This window comes from Crinia signifera, chromosome 5 (genome assembly GCF_055691185.1).
Source record: "Crinia signifera chromosome 5, ASM5569118v1, whole genome shotgun sequence".
In the NCBI taxonomy this organism is placed as follows: Eukaryota; Metazoa; Chordata; class Amphibia; order Anura; family Myobatrachidae; genus Crinia; species Crinia signifera.
In genome coordinates, this window is record NC_139221.1 from 12,286,129 (window position 1) to 12,305,119 (window position 18,991).

Here is an 18,991-nt window from a genome sequence, read left to right on the forward strand (position 1 = left end):
CCTGTCAGCTGGAGACATCAGTGTATCGGATAAGGCTTAAATATAACACAATACTACAACCGTCTGTGCTGAATTCCAATGTAGGATCCAAGTTTGTGTATTCAATATGTAACTACTCTTTCCTATATGTAGGGACTGATCCCTGCTGTGGCCGATCCCTGCTCCCACTGACACTGGGCCCCAGGACCAGCGCATGTGCAGCATCATCTTCGGGTCTGTGCCTACGCTGGTCCCCTGCCTCTATGGGCTGCTTCGGCAGATGACAGGCATCAGGACTGGAGCATGCACAGTATCAGCCTCGGTACTGCACATGCGCAGACCCTGGAATCTAAGGGCTGCAGCTGAAGCAGCCCATAGAGGCATCCGGAGGGGGCTGGCAGGTCGAACTTCCAATAGGAAGCACAGTGGCGGATTTTACATGGGGGGGGGCGGTGTTGCTGTCATGCAGCTCATACAAAAAAAAAAAAAACGCCACAGAATTTTTACTAGTCTTGGGGCCCTTCAACTGGTTGGGGCCCGGTATGAGTGTTCCCTTTGACCCCCCCCCCGTCACCTGCCCTGATCACAGAAACCAAGGGGTACATTTACTAAGATGGGAGATCTATTGAAGATGGGATGTTGCCCTTAGCAACCAATCAGGTGCTATCTATTGGGCCTTATTCTGGTTGGTTCTGTGGGATGCGCGTTCTTTTGGATGGCGGACATTCTAAGAACACACACCCACAGCTCGTCCGCATCTGTTCGGACGGACTTGCTAAGAAGAGGGAGTGTCTTCGGACTACATCCAAACGTGCGTGTGCGGTGGGAACTCAAAGATTCTGCACGGTCTTACTGCGTCCGAAGGGATGGGAAGCTGCCCGTATGCACCGAGTTGGTGTATGTGGGTCAGATACCAACAATGCAGTCGTGTTTGCAGCATATATTGTAGTATTTTGTAATGGGCCATTTAGGCAGCAATGCTTCCAATTGAACCTGTGAAAAGAGTGTAATTAATCACTAATGAGTAGAGGAGTGGATTGTATTGTGGTCAGCTGCGAGTGTTTAAGGTGGGGCCCTACTAATTGGGTGATCCGAATGCCTAGCGCATGAACCAGTGCTCTCCGCAAACTGAAACTTGCTCATGGACGCAGCAGATTTCTGCCATGTTGGTTCGTTTGCGCTCGGTGTCCAGTCCGAATGCACGCCTACCAGAGTTAGTGCACTCCCACGTGTACGCCCAGATTTACGCCCAGTTTTGCCCACTTTGAAACCACACCCTTGTGTACGCCCACATGACGCCCATATTACGCCCATATTTCCCGAGGGAGTTCGGTGCACATTTGTAGACGGTATTGGTGAGATCAAGTGCGAAGACACTGCATTGCACATGCGCATTGCGTTGTTTACGCATGCGCAGATGGCTAAAAAGCACCCTCCGAAAGAATTCCGCACCAACCAGAATAAGGCCCGCACCAACCAGAATAAGAGCCTATCTTCTAAAAGGTGCCAAATAAATAAGAAGTAAAATCTGACTGGTTGCTACGGGCAACATCATATCTTCAATAGAACTCTCCTCATAGAAAATTAAACCAATATTAATTTTCTTGATTTGTGCCTATAGTTGTCAGTAAGAAGGGCAGGTATGGACAGTTGTCAGTAAGATGGGCAGGGATGGACAGTTGTCAGTAAGAAGGGCAGGGATGGACAGTTGTCAGTAAGAAGGGCAGGGATGGACAGTTGTCAGTAAGAAGGGCAGGGATGTGCAGTTGTCAGTAAGAAGGGCAGGGATGGGCAGTTGTCAGTAAGAAGGGCAGGGATGTGCAGTTGTCTGTAAGAAGGGCAGGGATGGACAGTTGTCAGTAAGAAGGGCAGGGATGTGCAGTTGTCGGTAAGAAGGGCAGGGATGTGCAGTTGTCAGTAAGAAGTGCAGGGATGGACAGTTGTCAGTAAGAAGGGCAGGGATGTGCAGTTGTCGGTAAGAAGGGCAGGGGTGTTCAGTTGTCGGTAAGAAGGGCAGGGATGTGCAGTTGTCGGTAAGAAGGGCAGGGATGTGCAGTTGTCGGTAAGAAGGGCAGGGATGTGCAGTTGTCGGTAAGAAGGGCAGGGATGTGCAGTTGTCGGTAAGAAGGGCAGGGATGGACAGATGTCAGTAAGAAGGGCAGGGATGTGCAGTTGTCGGTAAGAAGGGCAGGGATGTGCAGTTGTCAGTAAGAAGGGCAGGGATGGACAGTTGTCAGTAAGAAAGGCAGGGATGTGCAGTTGTCGGTAAGAAGGGCAGGGATGTGCAGTTGTCGGTAAGAAGGGCAGGGATGTGTAGTTGTCGGTAAGAAGGGCAGGGGTGTGCCGTTGTCGGTAAGAAGGGCAGGGGTGTGCAGTTGTCGGTAAGAAGTGCAGGGATGTGCAGTTGTCGGTAAGAAGGGCAGGGATGTGTAGTTGTCGGTAAGAAGGGCAGGGGTGTGCAGTTGTCGGTAAGAAGGGCAGGGGTGTGCAGTTGTCAGTAAGAAGGGCAGGGGTGTGCAGTTGTCAGTAAGAAGTGCAGGGATGTGCAGTTGTCGGTAAGAAGGGCAGGGATGTGCAGTTGTCGGTAAGAAGGGCAGGGATGGACAGTTGTCAGTAAGAAGGGCAGGGATGTGCAGTTGTCGGTAAGAAGGGCAGGGGTGTTCAGTTGTCGGTAAAAAGGGCAGGGATGTGCAGTTGTCGGTAAGAAGGGCAGGGATGTGCAGTTGTCGGTAAGAAGGGCAGGGATGTGCAGTTGTCGGTAAGAAGGGCAGGGATGTGCAGTTGTCGGTAAGAAGGGCAGGGATGTGCAGTTGTCGGTAAGAAGGGCAGGGATGGACAGATGTCAGTAAGAAGGGCAGGGATGTGCAGTTGTCGGTAAGAAGGGCAGGGATGTGCAGTTGTCGGTAAGAAGGGCAGGGGTGTGCAGTTGTCAGTAAGAATTGCAGGGATGTGCAGTTGTCGGTAAAAAGGGCAGGGATGCTGTAGTTGTCGGTAAGAAGGGCAGGGATGTGCAGTTGTAAGAAGGGCAGGGATGTGCAGTTGTAAGAAGGGCAGGGATGTGCAGTTGTCGGTAAGAAGGGCAGGGATGTGCAGCTGTCGGTAAGAAGGGCAGGGATGTGCAGTTGTCAGTAAGAAGGGCAGGGATGAGCAGTTGTCGGTAAGAAGGGCAGGGATGTGTAGTTGTCGGTAAGAAGGGCAGGGATGGACAGTTGTCAGTAAGAAGGGCAGGGATGTGCAGTTGTCGGTAAGAAGGGCAGGGATGTGCAGTTGTCGGTAAGAAGGGCAGGGATGTGCAGTTGTCGGTAAGAAGGGCAGGGATGGACAGATGTCAGTAAGAAGGGCAGGGATGTGCAGTTGTCGGTAAGAAGGGCAGGGATGTGCAGTTGTCAGTAAGAAGGGCAGGGGTGTGCAGTTGTCAGTAAGAATTGCAGGGATGTGCAGTTGTCGGTAAGAAGGGCAGGGATGTTGTAGTTGTCGGTAAGAAGGGCAGGGATGTGCAGTTGTAAGAAGGGCAGGGATGTGCAGTTGTAAGAAGGGCAGTTTTTACTAGTCTTGGGGCCCTTCAACTGGTTGGGGCCCGGTATGAGTGTCCCCTTTGACCCCCCCCCGTCACCTGCCCTGATCACAGAAACCAAGGGGTACATTTACTAAGATGGGAGATCTATTGAAGATGGGATGTTGCCCTTAGCAACCAATCAGGTGCTATCTATTGGGCCTTATTCTGGTTGGTTCTGTGGGATGCGCGTTCTTTTGGATGGCGGACATTCTAAGAACACACACCCACAGCTCGTCCGCATCTGTTCGGACGGACTTGCTAAGAAGAGGGAGTGTCTTCGGACTACATCCAAACGTGCGTGTGCGGTGGGAACTCAAAGATTCTGCACGGTCTTACTGCGTCCGAAGGGATGGGAAGCTGCCCGTATGCACCGAGTTGGTGTATGTGGGTCAGATACCAACAATGCAGTCGTGTTTGCAGCATATATTGTAGTATTTTGTAATGGGCCATTTAGGCAGCAATGCTTCCAATTGAACCTGTGAAAAGAGTGTAATTAATCACTAATGAGTAGAGGAGTGGATTGTATTGTGGTCAGCTGCGAGTGTTTAAGGTGGGGCCCTACTAATTGGGTGATCCGAATGCCTAGCGCATGAACCAGTGCTCTCCGCAAACTGAAACTTGCTCATGGACGCAGCAGATTTCTGCCATGTTGGTTCGTTTGCGCTCGGTGTCCAGTCCGAATGCACGCCTACCAGAGTTAGTGCACTCCCACGTGTACGCCCAGATTTACGCCCAGTTTTGCCCACTTTGAAACCACACCCTTGTGTACGCCCACATGACGCCCATATTACGCCCATATTTCCCGAGGGAGTTCGGTGCACATTTGTAGACGGTATTGGTGAGATCAAGTGCGAAGACACTGCATTGCACATGCGCATTGCGTTGTTTACGCATGCGCAGATGGCTAAAAAGCGCCCTCCGAAAGAATTCCGCACCAACCAGAATAAGGCCCGCACCAACCAGAATAAGAGCCTATCTTCTAAAAGGTGCCAAATAAATAAGAAGTAAAATCTGACTGGTTGCTACGGGCAACATCATATCTTCAATAGAACTCTCCTCATAGAAAATTAAACCAATATTAATTTTCTTGATTTGTGCCTATAGTTGTCAGTAAGAAGGGCAGGTATGGACAGTTGTCAGTAAGATGGGCAGGGATGGACAGTTGTCAGTAAGAAGGGCAGGGATGGACAGTTGTCAGTAAGAAGGGCAGGGATGGACAGTTGTCAGTAAGAAGGGCAGGGATGTGCAGTTGTCAGTAAGAAGGGCAGGGATGGGCAGTTGTCAGTAAGAAGGGCAGGGATGTGCAGTTGTCTGTAAGAAGGGCAGGGATGGACAGTTGTCAGTAAGAAGGGCAGGGATGTGCAGTTGTCGGTAAGAAGGGCAGGGATGTGCAGTTGTCAGTAAGAAGTGCAGGGATGGACAGTTGTCAGTAAGAAGGGCAGGGATGTGCAGTTGTCGGTAAGAAGGGCAGGGGTGTTCAGTTGTCGGTAAGAAGGGCAGGGATGTGCAGTTGTCGGTAAGAAGGGCAGGGATGTGCAGTTGTCGGTAAGAAGGGCAGGGATGTGCAGTTGTCGGTAAGAAGGGCAGGGATGTGCAGTTGTCGGTAAGAAGGGCAGGGATGTGCAGTTGTCGGTAAGAAGGGCAGGGATGGACAGATGTCAGTAAGAAGGGCAGGGATGTGCAGTTGTCGGTAAGAAGGGCAGGGATGTGCAGTTGTCAGTAAGAAGGGCAGGGATGGACAGTTGTCAGTAAGAAAGGCAGGGATGTGCAGTTGTCGGTAAGAAGGGCAGGGATGTGCAGTTGTCGGTAAGAAGGGCAGGGATGTGTAGTTGTCGGTAAGAAGGGCAGGGGTGTGCCGTTGTCGGTAAGAAGGGCAGGGGTGTGCAGTTGTCCGTAAGAAGTGCAGGGATGTGCAGTTGTCGGTAAGAAGGGCAGGGATGTGTAGTTGTCGGTAAGAAGGGCAGGGGTGTGCAGTTGTCGGTAAGAAGGGCAGGGGTGTGCAGTTGTCAGTAAGAAGGGCAGGGGTGTGCAGTTGTCAGTAAGAAGTGCAGGGATGTGCAGTTGTCTGTAAGAAGGGCAGGGATGTGCAGTTGTCAGTAAGAAGGGCAGGGATGGACAGTTGTAAGAAGGGCAGGGATGTGTAGCTGTCGGTAAGAAGGGCAGGGATGTGCAGTTGTCTGTAAGAAGGGCAGGGATGGACAGTTGTCAGTAAGAAGGGCAGGGATGTGCAGTTGTCAGTAAGAAGGGCAGGGATGTGCAGTTGTCTGTAAGAAGGGCAGGGATGAACAGTTGTCAGTAAGAAGGGCAGGGATGTGCAGTTGTCGGTAAGAAGGGCAGGGATGTGCAGTTGTCGGTAAGAAGGGCAGGGATGAGCAGTTGTCGGTAAGAAGGGCAGGGATGTGTAGTTGTCGGTAAGAAGGGCAGGGATGGACAGTTGTCAGTAAGAAGGGCAGGGATGTGCAGTTGTCGGTAAGAAGGGCAGGGATGTGCAGTTGTCGGTAAGAAGGGCAGGGATGTGCAGTTGTCGGTAAGAAGGGCAGGGATGGACAGATGTCAGTAAGAAGGGCAGGGATGTGCAGTTGTCGGTAAGAAGGGCAGGGATGTGCAGTTGTCAGTAAGAAGGGCAGGGGTGTGCAGTTGTCAGTAAGAATTGCAGGGATGTGCAGTTGTCGGTAAGAAGGGCAGGGATGTTGTAGTTGTCGGTAAGAAGGGCAGGGATGTGCAGTTGTAAGAAGGGCAGGGATGTGCAGTTGTAAGAAGGGCAGGGATGTGCAGTTGTCGGTAAGAAGGGCAGGGATGTGCAGTTGTCAGTAAGAAGGGCAGGGATGTGCAGTTGTCAGTAAGAAGGGCAGGGATGGACAGTTGTCAGTAAGAAGGGCAGGGGTGTGCAGTTGTCGGTAAGAAGGGCAGGGGTGTGCAGTTGTCGGTAAGAAGGGCAGGGGTGTGCAGTTGTCAGTAAGAAGTGCAGGGATGTGCAGTTGTCGGTAAGAAGGGCAGGGATGTTGTAGTTGTCGGTAAGAAGGGCAGGGATGTGCAGTTGTAAGAAGGGCAGGGATGTGCAGTTGTAAGAAGGGCAGGGGTGTGCAGTTGTCAGTAAGAAGTGCAGGGATGTGCAGTTGTCGGTAAGAAGGGCAGGGATGTGCAGTTGTCAGTAAGAAGGGCAGGGATGGACAGTTGTCAGTAAGAAGGGCAGGGGTGTGCAGTTGTCGGTAAGAAGGGCAGGGGTGTGCAGTTGTCGGTAAGAAGGGCAGGGGTGTGCAGTTGTCAGTAAGAAGTGCAGGGATGTGCAGTTGTCGGTAAGAAGGGCAGGGATGTGCAGTTGTCAGTAAGAAGGGCAGGGATGTGCAGTTGTCAGTAAGAAGGGCAGGGATGGGCAGTTGTCAGTAAGAAGGGCAGGGATGTGCTGTAGTTGTCGGTAAGAAGGGCAGGGATGTGTAGCCTTCTGTAAGAAGGGCAGGAGAGGAGTTAATAATCCCAGGTGCTGTAGTTGTCGGTAAGAAGGGCAGGGATGTGTAGCCGTCAGTAAGAAGGGCAGGAGAGGAGTTAAGAATCCCAGGTTTTTCCTATGAATGTCAGGTGACAAGCTTGTCACTGGGACAGAACTGGTTAGGGTCTGGCTGTCTATCATGCAGGTTAGCCAATCCCAGTCTGGGGAGGTAACTTGGAATAAGGGTTTATAAAGGTGTCCCCAAAGGCGCAAGGCTTGTTGGGAATTATATTTTAGAGTCCTGCCCGCCCAAACCCGTTTTTTGTCTTTCTCACTTGTCACTGCTTTGTGTTGTGTTGAGGCGCAGCAGGACGGGGGAACGCTGCATTTTTGAGGCTTTTAAGGTGCATATGATCATTCTGGGACACCTGCCCTCAAATGATTGGCAAGTTTGTCCTGCTCAGTGCTAGGGGACCTGGGCGTCACTTGTGTGGATAACGTCCGGTCTATGAGGGTTAGGTGATAATAGGTGCGTCAATTGGGGAGGACTTTTTAGTCATCCTCTGGGGCATGGCCCAAAGTAAGTAAAGCTAGAGCAGGAATGCAGCATCCCCCCCATGTCACCTTTAACTCATTGGGGCAATTACCTATTTGAATAAGAAGCTGTGGCCTTTTTAAGCCAAGTCGTACCGTGTCCATGTCATTATTTTACACCTGTATAAGCCTCACATGGTCGGGTTCTAAGGTTCTCTCACTTACGTTCGTACTTTAAGTAAAGTTCTGCGTTAAGTATGCAAGGTTTCATAGGAATAAACTAATGGAGCTCTTATGGATTACTAGTTCCTGCCATCAGACGCGTATCATTATATATGTCAGTAAGAAGGCGTGTATCATTATATATGTCAGTAAGAAGGCGTGTATCATTATGTATGTCAGTAAGAAGGCGTGTATCAGTATATATGTCAGTAAGAAGGCGTGTATCATTATGTATGTCAGTAAGAAGGCGTGTATCATTATATATGTCAGTAAGAAGGCGTGTATCATTATATATGTCAGTAAGAAGGCGTGTATCATTATGTATGTCAGTAAGAAGGAGTGTATCAGTATATATGTCAGTAAGAAGGCGTGTATCATTATATATGTCAGTAAGAAGGCGTGTATCATTATGTATGTCAGTAAGAAGGCGTGTATCATTATGTATGTCAGTAAGAAGGCGTGTATCATTATGTATGTCAGTAAGAAGGCGTGTATCATTATATATGTCAGTAAGAAGGACCTGCACTAGTTATGGATTGCTAGTTCCTGCCATCAGACGTGTATCATTACATATGTCAGTAAGAACACATTACACCAGGGCCGCCGACAGGGGGGTGCTGTGGGTACAGCTGTACCGGGCCCCGGTCTCTGGAAAGGCCCAGGCAGCTCATTTTGCCCACAGCAATCCTCAGCAGGTCCGGAAGCACAGGCTGGCTTCTTCAATGCAGGAAGCCAGCGGCCAATTAAAATGCTGCACCGGCTTTTAAGCCAATCAGAGCTTGTGTACGATTAGCCAATCAGAGTGGATGCCGGTACACAAGCTCTATTGGCTAACCCACCGGTGCTGCATTTTAATTGGCTGCCGGCATCCTGCATTGAAGAAGCCAGGCTGTGCTTCGGGACATTGCTGAGTCGGTCGGTAAGTTAATGGAGGGGGGGGGTAGATGAGTGGGGGAGATGGGGGTTCGCACGAACCAGCACTACATATTGCAAGATACAGGGGGAGATTCTTTAAACTAAAAATGCGGTAAAAACCCTGTTATGGGGGATGCTCTAAGCATCCCCCGCCAGGATACCGCGGCAGAGGGCATCACCAGACAAATCTGGCAATGCCCCATAGAAGCCTAAGGACTTCTACCGCAACCCACCACCGCCCCGCACCGACCCACCGCCACCACGCACCGACCCCCCCCCCCCCCTCACCTGTGTCCGGGCAGCACAGTGCTGTGCTGCCCGGACCTGTGACCTCCTCCTCCCTACACTATAATCCTCTTCCGGGTGTAGGGAGGAGGAGAGCCCGGCGCAGCAGCAGCAGTGCCGGGTAAGGGAGGGAGGGTGGAGCCGCCGGGACCCGGCGACTCTCACCGCAAAGGACAGCTCTTAACGCAAGAGCTGTCCGTTGCTATAATTATCGCATACTGTATGTTAGAGCATATGAGATAATTGTGTATGCGTTGGGCGGCGAAGGGGGGCGGAGCTGGACCGCGATTGTTAGAGAATCTCCCCCACAGTGTGTACAAATAAATCTACCTCCCATACTGACAGCTCTTCCACTGAAAATCAGTCCCGGGCCCCCAAATTCCTGGTGGCAGCCCTGCATTACCCTGTACAATGCGTCACTTGCTGACATTAGCAGCTCCGTAACCTGGAGAATCACAAGGACATTTGCATAAGAACATGAATTGGATCCCTATAGTTCTCCCAGTTCTAGAAAGTGATACTATTGCTACAATAGGAAATCCTATACGTTATACATGAGTCACAGTAATCAGTGTGGTATCTTGTGTTTAATCCCTAGGATTGAGGAACATGTGATTGTGCGTCCAGATCTCATCAGTGTGTAATGTACGCACACAAACAGTATGGAAATGGCCAAAGACTTTTTGCCTTTGAAAAACAAACACCTTCGTTTTGACATTCAGTAAAATGCCCTCTACCCTTTTGGAAAACATGGCATGTCCGTAACTTTATTGTGTGTAAATAAATCTCATCCAGTCAGTAAACCATACTTGCCTTCTTTTGAAAACTAGTTTCAGGGAGATTATAGTTGGTAGAATTTTTCACAGCTCCCCATTGACTGGGCGTGTCATGCTCCGCCCAAAGGGCGTGTCTAGTTCCATATATGGAGAGATTGTGAAAAGAGATTGTGAACATGGCACCTAGAAACGTAGGTGTGTACTGCTACATCTGAGAGGAATCTTTTAAAATGACTTATATCCAAATGTAGATGAGCCCCAGAGCAGTTAGTAAGAGCTACTATACTTGGTAAAGTGCTGGGAAATGGTGCTGATGATTCAATGTAAATGTATCTGTCTCTCATTCCTTTTTTTACCCAAAATGTAACAGTGTAATGTGGGCTAGGTGACATGAGGGAGATTGCTAGACTAATGAGGGAGAGAGGGAGATTGCTGCTATGTCTGAGAGTCTCCTGCAGAATGCAGGAGGGGAGGTGACTATGATGTAACAGTGTAATGTGGGCTAGGTGGCATGGTGGAGATTGCTAGACTAATGAGGGAGAGAGGGAGATAGATGCTATGTCAAGGAGTCTCCTGCAGAATGCAGGAGGGGAGATAACTATGGTGTAACAGTGTAATGTGGGCTAGGTGACATGAGGGAGATTGCTAGACTAATGAGGGAGAGAGGGAGATTGCTGCTATGTCAGGGAGTCTCCTGCAGAATGCAGGAGGGGAGGTAACTATGGTGTAACAGTGTAATGTGGGCTAGGTGACATGAGGGAGATTACTAGACTAATGAGGGAGAGAGGGAGATTGCTGCTATGCAAGGGAGTCTTGTGCAGAATGCAGGATGGGAGATAACTATGATGTAACAGTGTAATGTGGGCTAGGTGACATGAGGGAGATTGCTAGACTAATGAGGGAGATTGCTGCTATGTCAGGGAGTCTCCTGCAGAATGCAGCAGGGTAGGTAACTATGATGGGTACTCTTTACTTAGAAGGGCGCCCATCTCGGCCATCTCGGGCATTGAATGCACTAAAAAATCAGGTGCGATGCGACAGACGAGATGCCCGAGATTTCCCATAGGGAACAATGTTAAATGTCTCAATTGACCCGATTTTCCTGTTCAATGCCTCAATTGACCCAATTTTTCCATAGGAAACAATGTTAAATGGGCCACAGAGGCCAAATAGGCACCCTGAAGTGAATAATGGCCACCCGAATTGTTAACGCCACCCCACGATCAACGTCAACCCGAAGCGTGGAGAGCGCAGCGAGCCCGCGAGGGGCGGCGGTACGCGTCCTACGACCTTTTCATACCCCCACTATCCACGTCGGCGTGGAGTTGAGAATAGAAAGTGTGGCGAGCGCAGCGAGCCACCGAGCCCGAAGCGTGGCGAGCGGACGCGGATACCTTCACAGGTATCCGCGTCCCCTCGCGGGCTTCACAGCTGTCCGCGTACCCTCGCGGGGCTCGCTGCGCTCGCCACGCTTAGGGCTCGGTGGCTCGCTGCGCTCGCCACACTTTCTATTCTCAACTCCACGCCGACGTGGATAGTGGGGCTATGAAAAGGTCGTAGGACGCGTACCGCCGCCCCTCGCGGGCTCGCTGCGCTCGCCACGCATCGGGTTGACGTTGATCGTGGGGTGGCGTTAACAATTCGGGTGGCCATTATACACTTCAGGGTGCCTATTTGGCCTCTGTGGCCCATTTAACATTGTTTCCTATGGAAAAATCGGGTCAATTGAGGCATTGAACAGGAAAATTGGGTCAATTGAGACATTTAACATTGTTCCCTATGGGAAATCTCGGGCATCTCGTCGGTTGATCGCACCCGATTTTTTAGTGCATTCAATGCCCGAGATGCCCGAGATTTTTTACTAACGATGCCCACGATCAAAATCGTGGGCGCCCTTCTAAGTAAAGAGTACCCTATGATGTAACAGTGTAATGTGGGCTAGGTGACATGAGGGAGATTGGTAGACTAATGAGGGAGAGAGGGAGATTGCTGCTGTGTCAGGGAGTCTCCTGCAGAATGCAGCAGGGTAGGTAACTATGATGTAACAGTGTAATGTGGGCTAGGTGACATGAGGGAGATTGCTAGACTAATGAGAGAGAGAGGGAGATTGCTGCTATGTCAGGGAGTCTCCTGCAGAATGCAGGAGGGGAGGTAACTATGATGTAACAGTGTAATGTGGGCTAGGTGACATGAGGGAGATTGCTAGACTAATGAGGGAGAGAGGGAGATTGCTGCTATGTCAGGGAGTCTCCTGCAGAATGCAGGAGGGGAGGTAACTATGATGTAATAGTGTAATGTGGGCTAGGTGACATGAGGGAGATTGCTAGACTAATGAGGGAGAGAGGGAGATTGCTGCTATGTCAGGGAGTCTCCTGCAGAATGTAGGAGGGGAGGTAACTATAATGTAACAGTGTATTGTACGCTAGGTGACATGAGGGAGATTGCTAGACTAATGAGGGAGAGAGGGAGATTGCTGCTATGTCAGGGAGTCTCCTGCAGAATGCAGGAGGGGAGGTAACTATGATGTAACAGTGTAATGTGGGCTAGGTGACATGAGGGAGATTGCTAGACTAATGAGGGAGAGAGGGAGATTGCTGCTATGTCAGGGAGTCTCCTGCAGAATGCAGCAGGGTAGGTAACTATGATGTAACAGTGTAATGTGGGCTAGGTGACATGAGGGAGATTGCTAGACTAATGAGGGAGAGAGGGAGATTGCTGCTATGTCAGGGAGTCTCCTGCAGAATGCAGGAGGGGAGGTAACTATGATGTAACAGTGTAATGTGGGCTAGGTGACATGAGGGAGATTGCTAGACTAATGAGGGAGAGAGGGAGATTGCTGCTATGTCAGGGAGTCTCCTGCAGAATGCAGCAGGGTAGGTAACTATGATGTAACAGTGTAATGTGGGCTAGGTGACATGAGGGAGATTGCTAGACTAATGAGGGAGAGAGGGAGATTGCTGCTATGTCAGGGAGTCTCCTGCAGAATGCAGCAGGGTAGGTAACTATGATGTAACAGTGTAATGTGGGCTAGGTGACATGAGGGAGATTGGTAGACTAATGAGGGAGAGAGGGAGATTGCTGCTGTGTCAGGGAGTCTCCTGCAGAATGCAGCAGGGTAGGTAACTATGATGTAACAGTGTAATGTGGGCTAGGTGACATGAGGGAGATTGCTAGACTAATGAGAGAGAGAGGGAGATTGCTGCTGTGTCAGGGAGTCTCCTGCAGAATGCAGGAGGGGAGGTAACTATGATGTAACAGTGTAATTTGGGCTAGGTGACATGAGGGAGATTGCTAGACTAATGAGGGAGAGAGGGAGATTGCTGCTATGTCAGGGAGTCTCCTGCAGAATGCAGCAGGGTAGGTAACTATGATGTAACAGTGTAATGTGGGCTAGGTGACATGAGGGAGATTGCTAGACTAATGAGGGAGAGAGGGAGATTGCTGCTGTGTCAGGGAGTCTCCTGCAGAATGCAGGAGGGGAGGTAACTATGATGTAACAGTGTAATGTGGGCTAGGTGACATGGGGGAGATTGCTAGACTAATGAGGGAGAGGGAGATTGCTGCCATGTCAGGGAGTCTCCTGCAGAATGCAGGAGGGTAGGTAACTATGATGTAACAGTGTAATGTGGGCTAGGTGACATGAGGGAGATTGCTAGACTAATGAGGGAGAGAGGGAGATTGCTGCTATGTCAGGGAGTCTCCTGCAGAATGCAGGAGGAGGTAACTATGAAGTAACAGTGTAATGTGGGCTAGGTGACATAAGGGAGATTGCTAGACTAATGAGGGAGAGAGGGAGATTGCTGCTATGTCAGGGAGTCTCCTGCAGAATGCAGGAGGGGAGGTAACTATGATGTAACAGTGTAATGTGGGCTAGGTGACATGAGGGAGATTGCTAGACTAATGAGGGAGAGAGGGAGATTGCTGCTATGTCAGGGAGTCTCCTGCAGAATGCAGGAGGGGAGGTAACTATGATGTAACAGTGTAATGTGGGCTAGGTGACATGAGGGAGATTGCTAGACTAATGAGGGAGAGAGGGAGATTGCTGCTATGTCAGGGAGTCTCCTGCAGAATGCAGCAGGGTAGGTTACTATGTAGTAAAGCACAGAGGTCAATGAACTCAGAGGTAGAATTTATTATAGGATGCAAGGTCTCTTTTCTTGTTACCCACTCATGGTGCGAGATTCTACGTGCCATTTATCTAGCACCTTCTACAGGATAATAGCTAGTATCACATTGGTTGCTACTGGCAACATCTATCACTCCATACAAATGTTCTTAGAGATGGCCCATGTCTGCAGCACATAGTAACTTACAAACCCTCTTCTTGTCTCTGTCTGTCTCCTGCGCAGTCATCACACTGTGCTGCATTTTCAAATGCCGGATCCCAAGGACCAAGAAAGAGATTGAGGCGCGCTACGCACAGCGCCAGGCCGGGAAGGAGTACGCCGATAAACTGGAGAGTGTGCCGCCGCTGAATGAGCTGACGGAGATCCCCGGAGGTAATATAACTTCCCTACTTCTAATAGTAGCCATTGGTATTAATAATGTAACACTAGAGTCCGTGCCTAGGGCGTGAGCAAATACCGGTAGGGATCCTGTACAGTGCCGGGGACTGTGTATAGGTGGTCATGAGTGGATTCCATCTACCATCATCACCATATTCTTTACATTCCATTCAAACTACATTCATAACATTCTGTACAAGGCGGAGACAATGTCTATAGCAACCAATAGGCTTAATGGCTTCTGTAGTTGCCCACTTGATCTCTCTCGAATGTTTGATACATCCTCCCATAGTGTGTTATACACCAACTGCCACACAACTGTCTTCATTTTATTGTCGTTCTTTTATCTTATGTTGTCTAGTAAGTCTCTCATCATCTACTCTCTCTGCACACGTTACATCTGCCCCACCTGCAGTGCACACGGTTTTGTAATTTAAAGAAGGAGATTGCTTTTGCAAACCAACCTGAATCACCCCGTAAGTTCAGCTAACGATGTAACGTTGGCATATTGCTGGACTCTGAATGTGCCAGTCTGTGATCTCTCCGCCATGGCAGATGTGGCAGCTTGCCCAGCAGATTGTGAGGGCGGAGAGGCTGAACCCTGTCCTGCAGATGAAGCGTTCTCATCGCATTACTGCGCAGGTAGAAGTTCTCCTCATTTACCGCTGAGGTTTTATGCGTTGCCAGCAGATCCTGCCCTCAAGCTTTCTGCATAATAGGAGCAAACTCTCAACTTCTGTACAGTAAAGTAACTTGTGTGATGACTGCAGCAACTTCCAGCTGTGTCTGCGGCTATTTCCATTGTGTATTCACACAGCGTAGACACAAAGGAGGGAGTTCTGTCCAAGATGGGAGGTTGCTCATACCAACCAATCAGATTTCTTATTTATTAAGCACCTTCTAGAAGATAATAGGTATGATCAGAGAATTCAGCCTGTAACAAGCGTGTCTGAATCGGCCCATTTATGGCAAGCTGTCCCTGCAATACACTGCCACACTCTGCCTCTCCCTGTCACCCAGTGACTCCCCCCTCCCCTCTCCCCTGCCTTCTGCTTTCAACCCCTGCCTTCCACTGCCTTATGCTGTTACCCTCTGCTCTGCCTCTCTCTGGTTCACCCTGCCCCTCTTACGTTTTTGTTTTCCACAATCACCCTCTGCCTCCCCCTGTCACCCACTAATACCCCATTCACACCAGAAATGCAGGGACAAACCCGGGAATTCAGTTCCCGGGACAAGCAGGGACATTCTCGGGTTTGGACCCATTCACACCAGAAATGTCCCTGCATTTTCTGGTTTGAGAAGGGGGCGGGAAGGAGGTGGGGAGGAGGCGGGCAGTCGGCGGGCAGGCGGCGGGATGGCGGCGGAGGTGGGGAGAATACTCACCCCGGTTGCTGGTCCTCCGTGCAGGCCAGGGATCCACACAGGCGGCGGCGCAAATGACGGGACAGGCTGCGGATGACGATGACGCAGCTCTCCGGCGTCCTCACTGCCGCCGGAGAACTGCGTCATCATCATCATCCACCGGCTGTCCCGTCATTTGCGCCCGCCGCCTGCGTGGATTCCCCTCCAGACAGCACACCGAGGACACGGCAACCCGGGTAAGTATAACCTGTACCTTTCACACCAGCCAGGTCCCCGGGTTGAACCCGGGAACAACCCTGGTACGTAGCCGGGTTGAAATTTGCCCGGGATTTTGTCCCGGGAACCTTTCACACCAGCGCTAGTACCGGGTTGTTCCCGGACTCAACCCGGTAATTTAGGCTGGTGTGAATGGGGTATTAGAGAGAGAGAGATAGGTATCTATAGACACATAGGGCGAAATGTAATAGGGTGCGATCTTTAGACTTTTGCGATTTTTGGTCAAAATCGGCCAAAATCGCATTTTTTCTACAAATCGCACATGTAATAGTGTACGAGTCACGGGAAAAATCCCATTTTTTACCGCGAATTCGCACATTTTAAAGATGCGATTTTCAGTCACACTGAAAATCGCATCCAGATGTTTTCCCATTGTAAACTATAGAACTCGCATATGTAATAGGATGCGAGTTCTAAAGTCACATATGGGACCTTACCAAAAAACGCAAAAAAAAATAGACCAGCTTCTTGCTGGCGATTTTTACAGAACCATGCACAAATCTGTGTGATCTGTGCATGGTTCTGTCCAAAAAAAGGCTAAAAGTTAAAGTAAAAAAAAAAACGGCGTGGGGTCCCCCCTCCTGAGCATAACCAGCCCCGAGCTGAAAGAGCCGGTCCTGGTTTCATAAAATCAAAGGAACAATCAAGTTAGGGTTCCCTGGATTTTATTAAACCAGCACCAGGCTGAAGGGCCGGTCCTGGTTCCCAAAATACGGGGGCCAAAATGACTGGGGGTCCCCCGTATTTCAAGAACCAGCACCGGGCCCAACCAGCCAGCAGGGTAATGCCACAGCCGGGGGGGAGACTTTTTATACAAGTCCCCCCGGCCAAAGCATTCAGCCCTCTGACCGGTCAGCATGGGCAGGGGCCCTGGGGGAGTGGGGACCCCCCCAAAAAAGGGGTCCCCCCCTCCAGAACTTACCTGCCCATGCTGAAGCCTGGGGCTGTCCTCGATGCCCCTGGGCTGTGGGCATAGAGCTGATTAATGGTGTCAAAAAATAGATAAAATCCTATTGTGTATTGCTGTGGAACTGAGTCCCAGCAAGCCTGCACCACATGCAGGGACTTGGAGAACCACAAGTTCCAGCATGTGGGGCAATAAAGGGCCCGCTGGGACTAGTAGTCCCACAGTACTACAAATAGTTAAATAAAAACACACACACAGACAGTACAACTGGGACTATGTAAAAACCGGACCCGGACTAAACTCCGGACCGCTGGACAGGACATCAAAAACTGCAGTCCGGAGCTTGTAGGGTCCGGTCCGGGGGGTGTCCTGTCCGGGGGTGTCTTGTCCGGGGGGTCCCTGTTATAGCCATCACCAGGGACATGGTGGAGGGGAGATTACAGCCACCCCGTGTGGTCCGGACCGTCCGGTTTTGCTACATGCCCGGACCATACAGGGAGGCTTTATTCTACCCCCTCCTCCTCTACTTGGTGATAGGTGTCACAGGCAGCCCCCCGGACAGGACACCCCCGAACAGGACACCCCCCGGACCGGAGGCTACAAGCTCCAAAATGCAGAGTTTGATGTCTTGTCCGGCGGTCCGGGGGTTTTGTCCTGGTCCGGTTTTCACCCATACCCAGTACAACTTTAATACACACCAAGCCCATTCATCCAATACTCACCTATGTTGACACGAAGCTTCGGTCCCCTTGTCCAGTAGAATCCAGAGGGGAGGCTGTGGAGAGAAATCATACTCACCACAGACGTCTTCAGCGCTTCCCCGGGAGCCCTGCAGCATTTTTTCCCACGATCACCGTCCTCCGGTGTTCTGTTGACATCTGGGGCTCCGCCCCCTGACCGGGAATTAGGCCCGCCCATCAGCCAATCATGGTCCTTGAAAACCGGCATGCCGGTTTTCAAGGACCATGATTGGCTGATGGGCGGGCCTAAGTCCCGGTCGGGGGGCGGAGCCCCAGATGTCAACAGAACACCGGACCGTGGGAAGAATGCTGCTGGGCACCCGGAGAAGCGTTGAAGACGTCTGTGGTGAGTATGAATTCTCTCCACAGGCACCCCAGTGGATTCTACTGGACAAGGGGACCGATCCTTCGTGGCAACATAGGTGAGTATTGCAGTGACGTGCGGTGAGGACATTGCCTGGGGAGGCACTCACCTCACCGCGGGCACCGGCAGCAGGGGGTACATGCGTCAGCCTTCCCCCCTCCCCGTCCCCGCACTGCCGGCGGTCGGGCACAGGCAGCAGGGGTTACATGCAGGGAGCCTACTCCAACCCCCCCCCCCCTGCACTGCCGCGGTCGGGGACAGGCAGCAGGGGGTACATGCGGGAGCCTACTCCCCCCCGTACTGCCGCGGTCGGGCATGGCACAGCACAGGCCTCTTCCCCCCCCCCTCTCCCCTCCCGGGCGGACTCACCTGTCCTCTCGGCTGTGGCTTTCTCCCAGCAGCGCCGGACTCAGTCCCCGCTGCCCGCGCTGCTGCATCCTCTGCCCTGCATGTGTGTGATAGGACAGCGGATCCAGCACTGGATCCGCTGGCCCAATCACATCTGGGGGCGTGCATTCATACTGGTGCCCGTCATTGCGGCACCAGTATAAATGCCGCTTCCCCATTCATTTTCAATGGGCTTTTACAGCCCATTGCTGCACCCTGCCCCCTACCCCCCCCACGCTGCCCGGAGTTTTAATGTTAACAGCAGGAGGCACCTCTCCCGCTGCCTCCCACCCTCACATGCAGCAGTGTAAGAGGGTGGGAGGCAGCCGGAGAGGGAGAAATGATGAAAATAATAAAAGAAGATATATAAATATATCTTCTTTTTATTATTTTCATCATTATGACAGGGGAGGCTCTGCCTCCCCTGCCTGCACGTCCCTGGAGTATTGGATGTATGGGCTCCGAACGTAATAAAGTTTTAATGTCAGTGTGTTTGTGTACTTTTTTAACTATTTGTAGTACTGTGGGACTACTAGTCCCAGCGGGCCCTTTATTGCCCCACATGCTGGGACTTGTGGTTCTCCAAGTCCCTGCATGTGGTGCAGGCTTGCTGGGACTCATAGTTCCACAGCAATACACAATAGGATTTTATCACAATAGGATTTTATCTATTTTTTTACACCAATCATCAGCTCTATGCCCACAGCCCAGGGGCATCGAGGACAGCCCCGGGCTTCAGCATGGGCAGGTAAGTTC

General features: G+C 51.0%; 1 protein-coding gene across 2 annotated transcripts in view; it reads left to right on the forward strand.

The window, feature by feature from the left end:
- TMIE (transmembrane inner ear) overlaps positions 1-18,991 on the forward strand; it is a 136,753-nt gene that overhangs the window by 106,272 nt on the left and 11,490 nt on the right. For both annotated transcript variants that reach the window (XM_083186688.1, XM_083186689.1), the window contains exon 3: positions 14,044-14,193. In XM_083186688.1, coding sequence (XP_083042814.1) covers positions 14,044-14,193 — 150 coding nt within the window. The remainder of the gene's footprint in view (positions 1-14,043; positions 14,194-18,991) is intronic.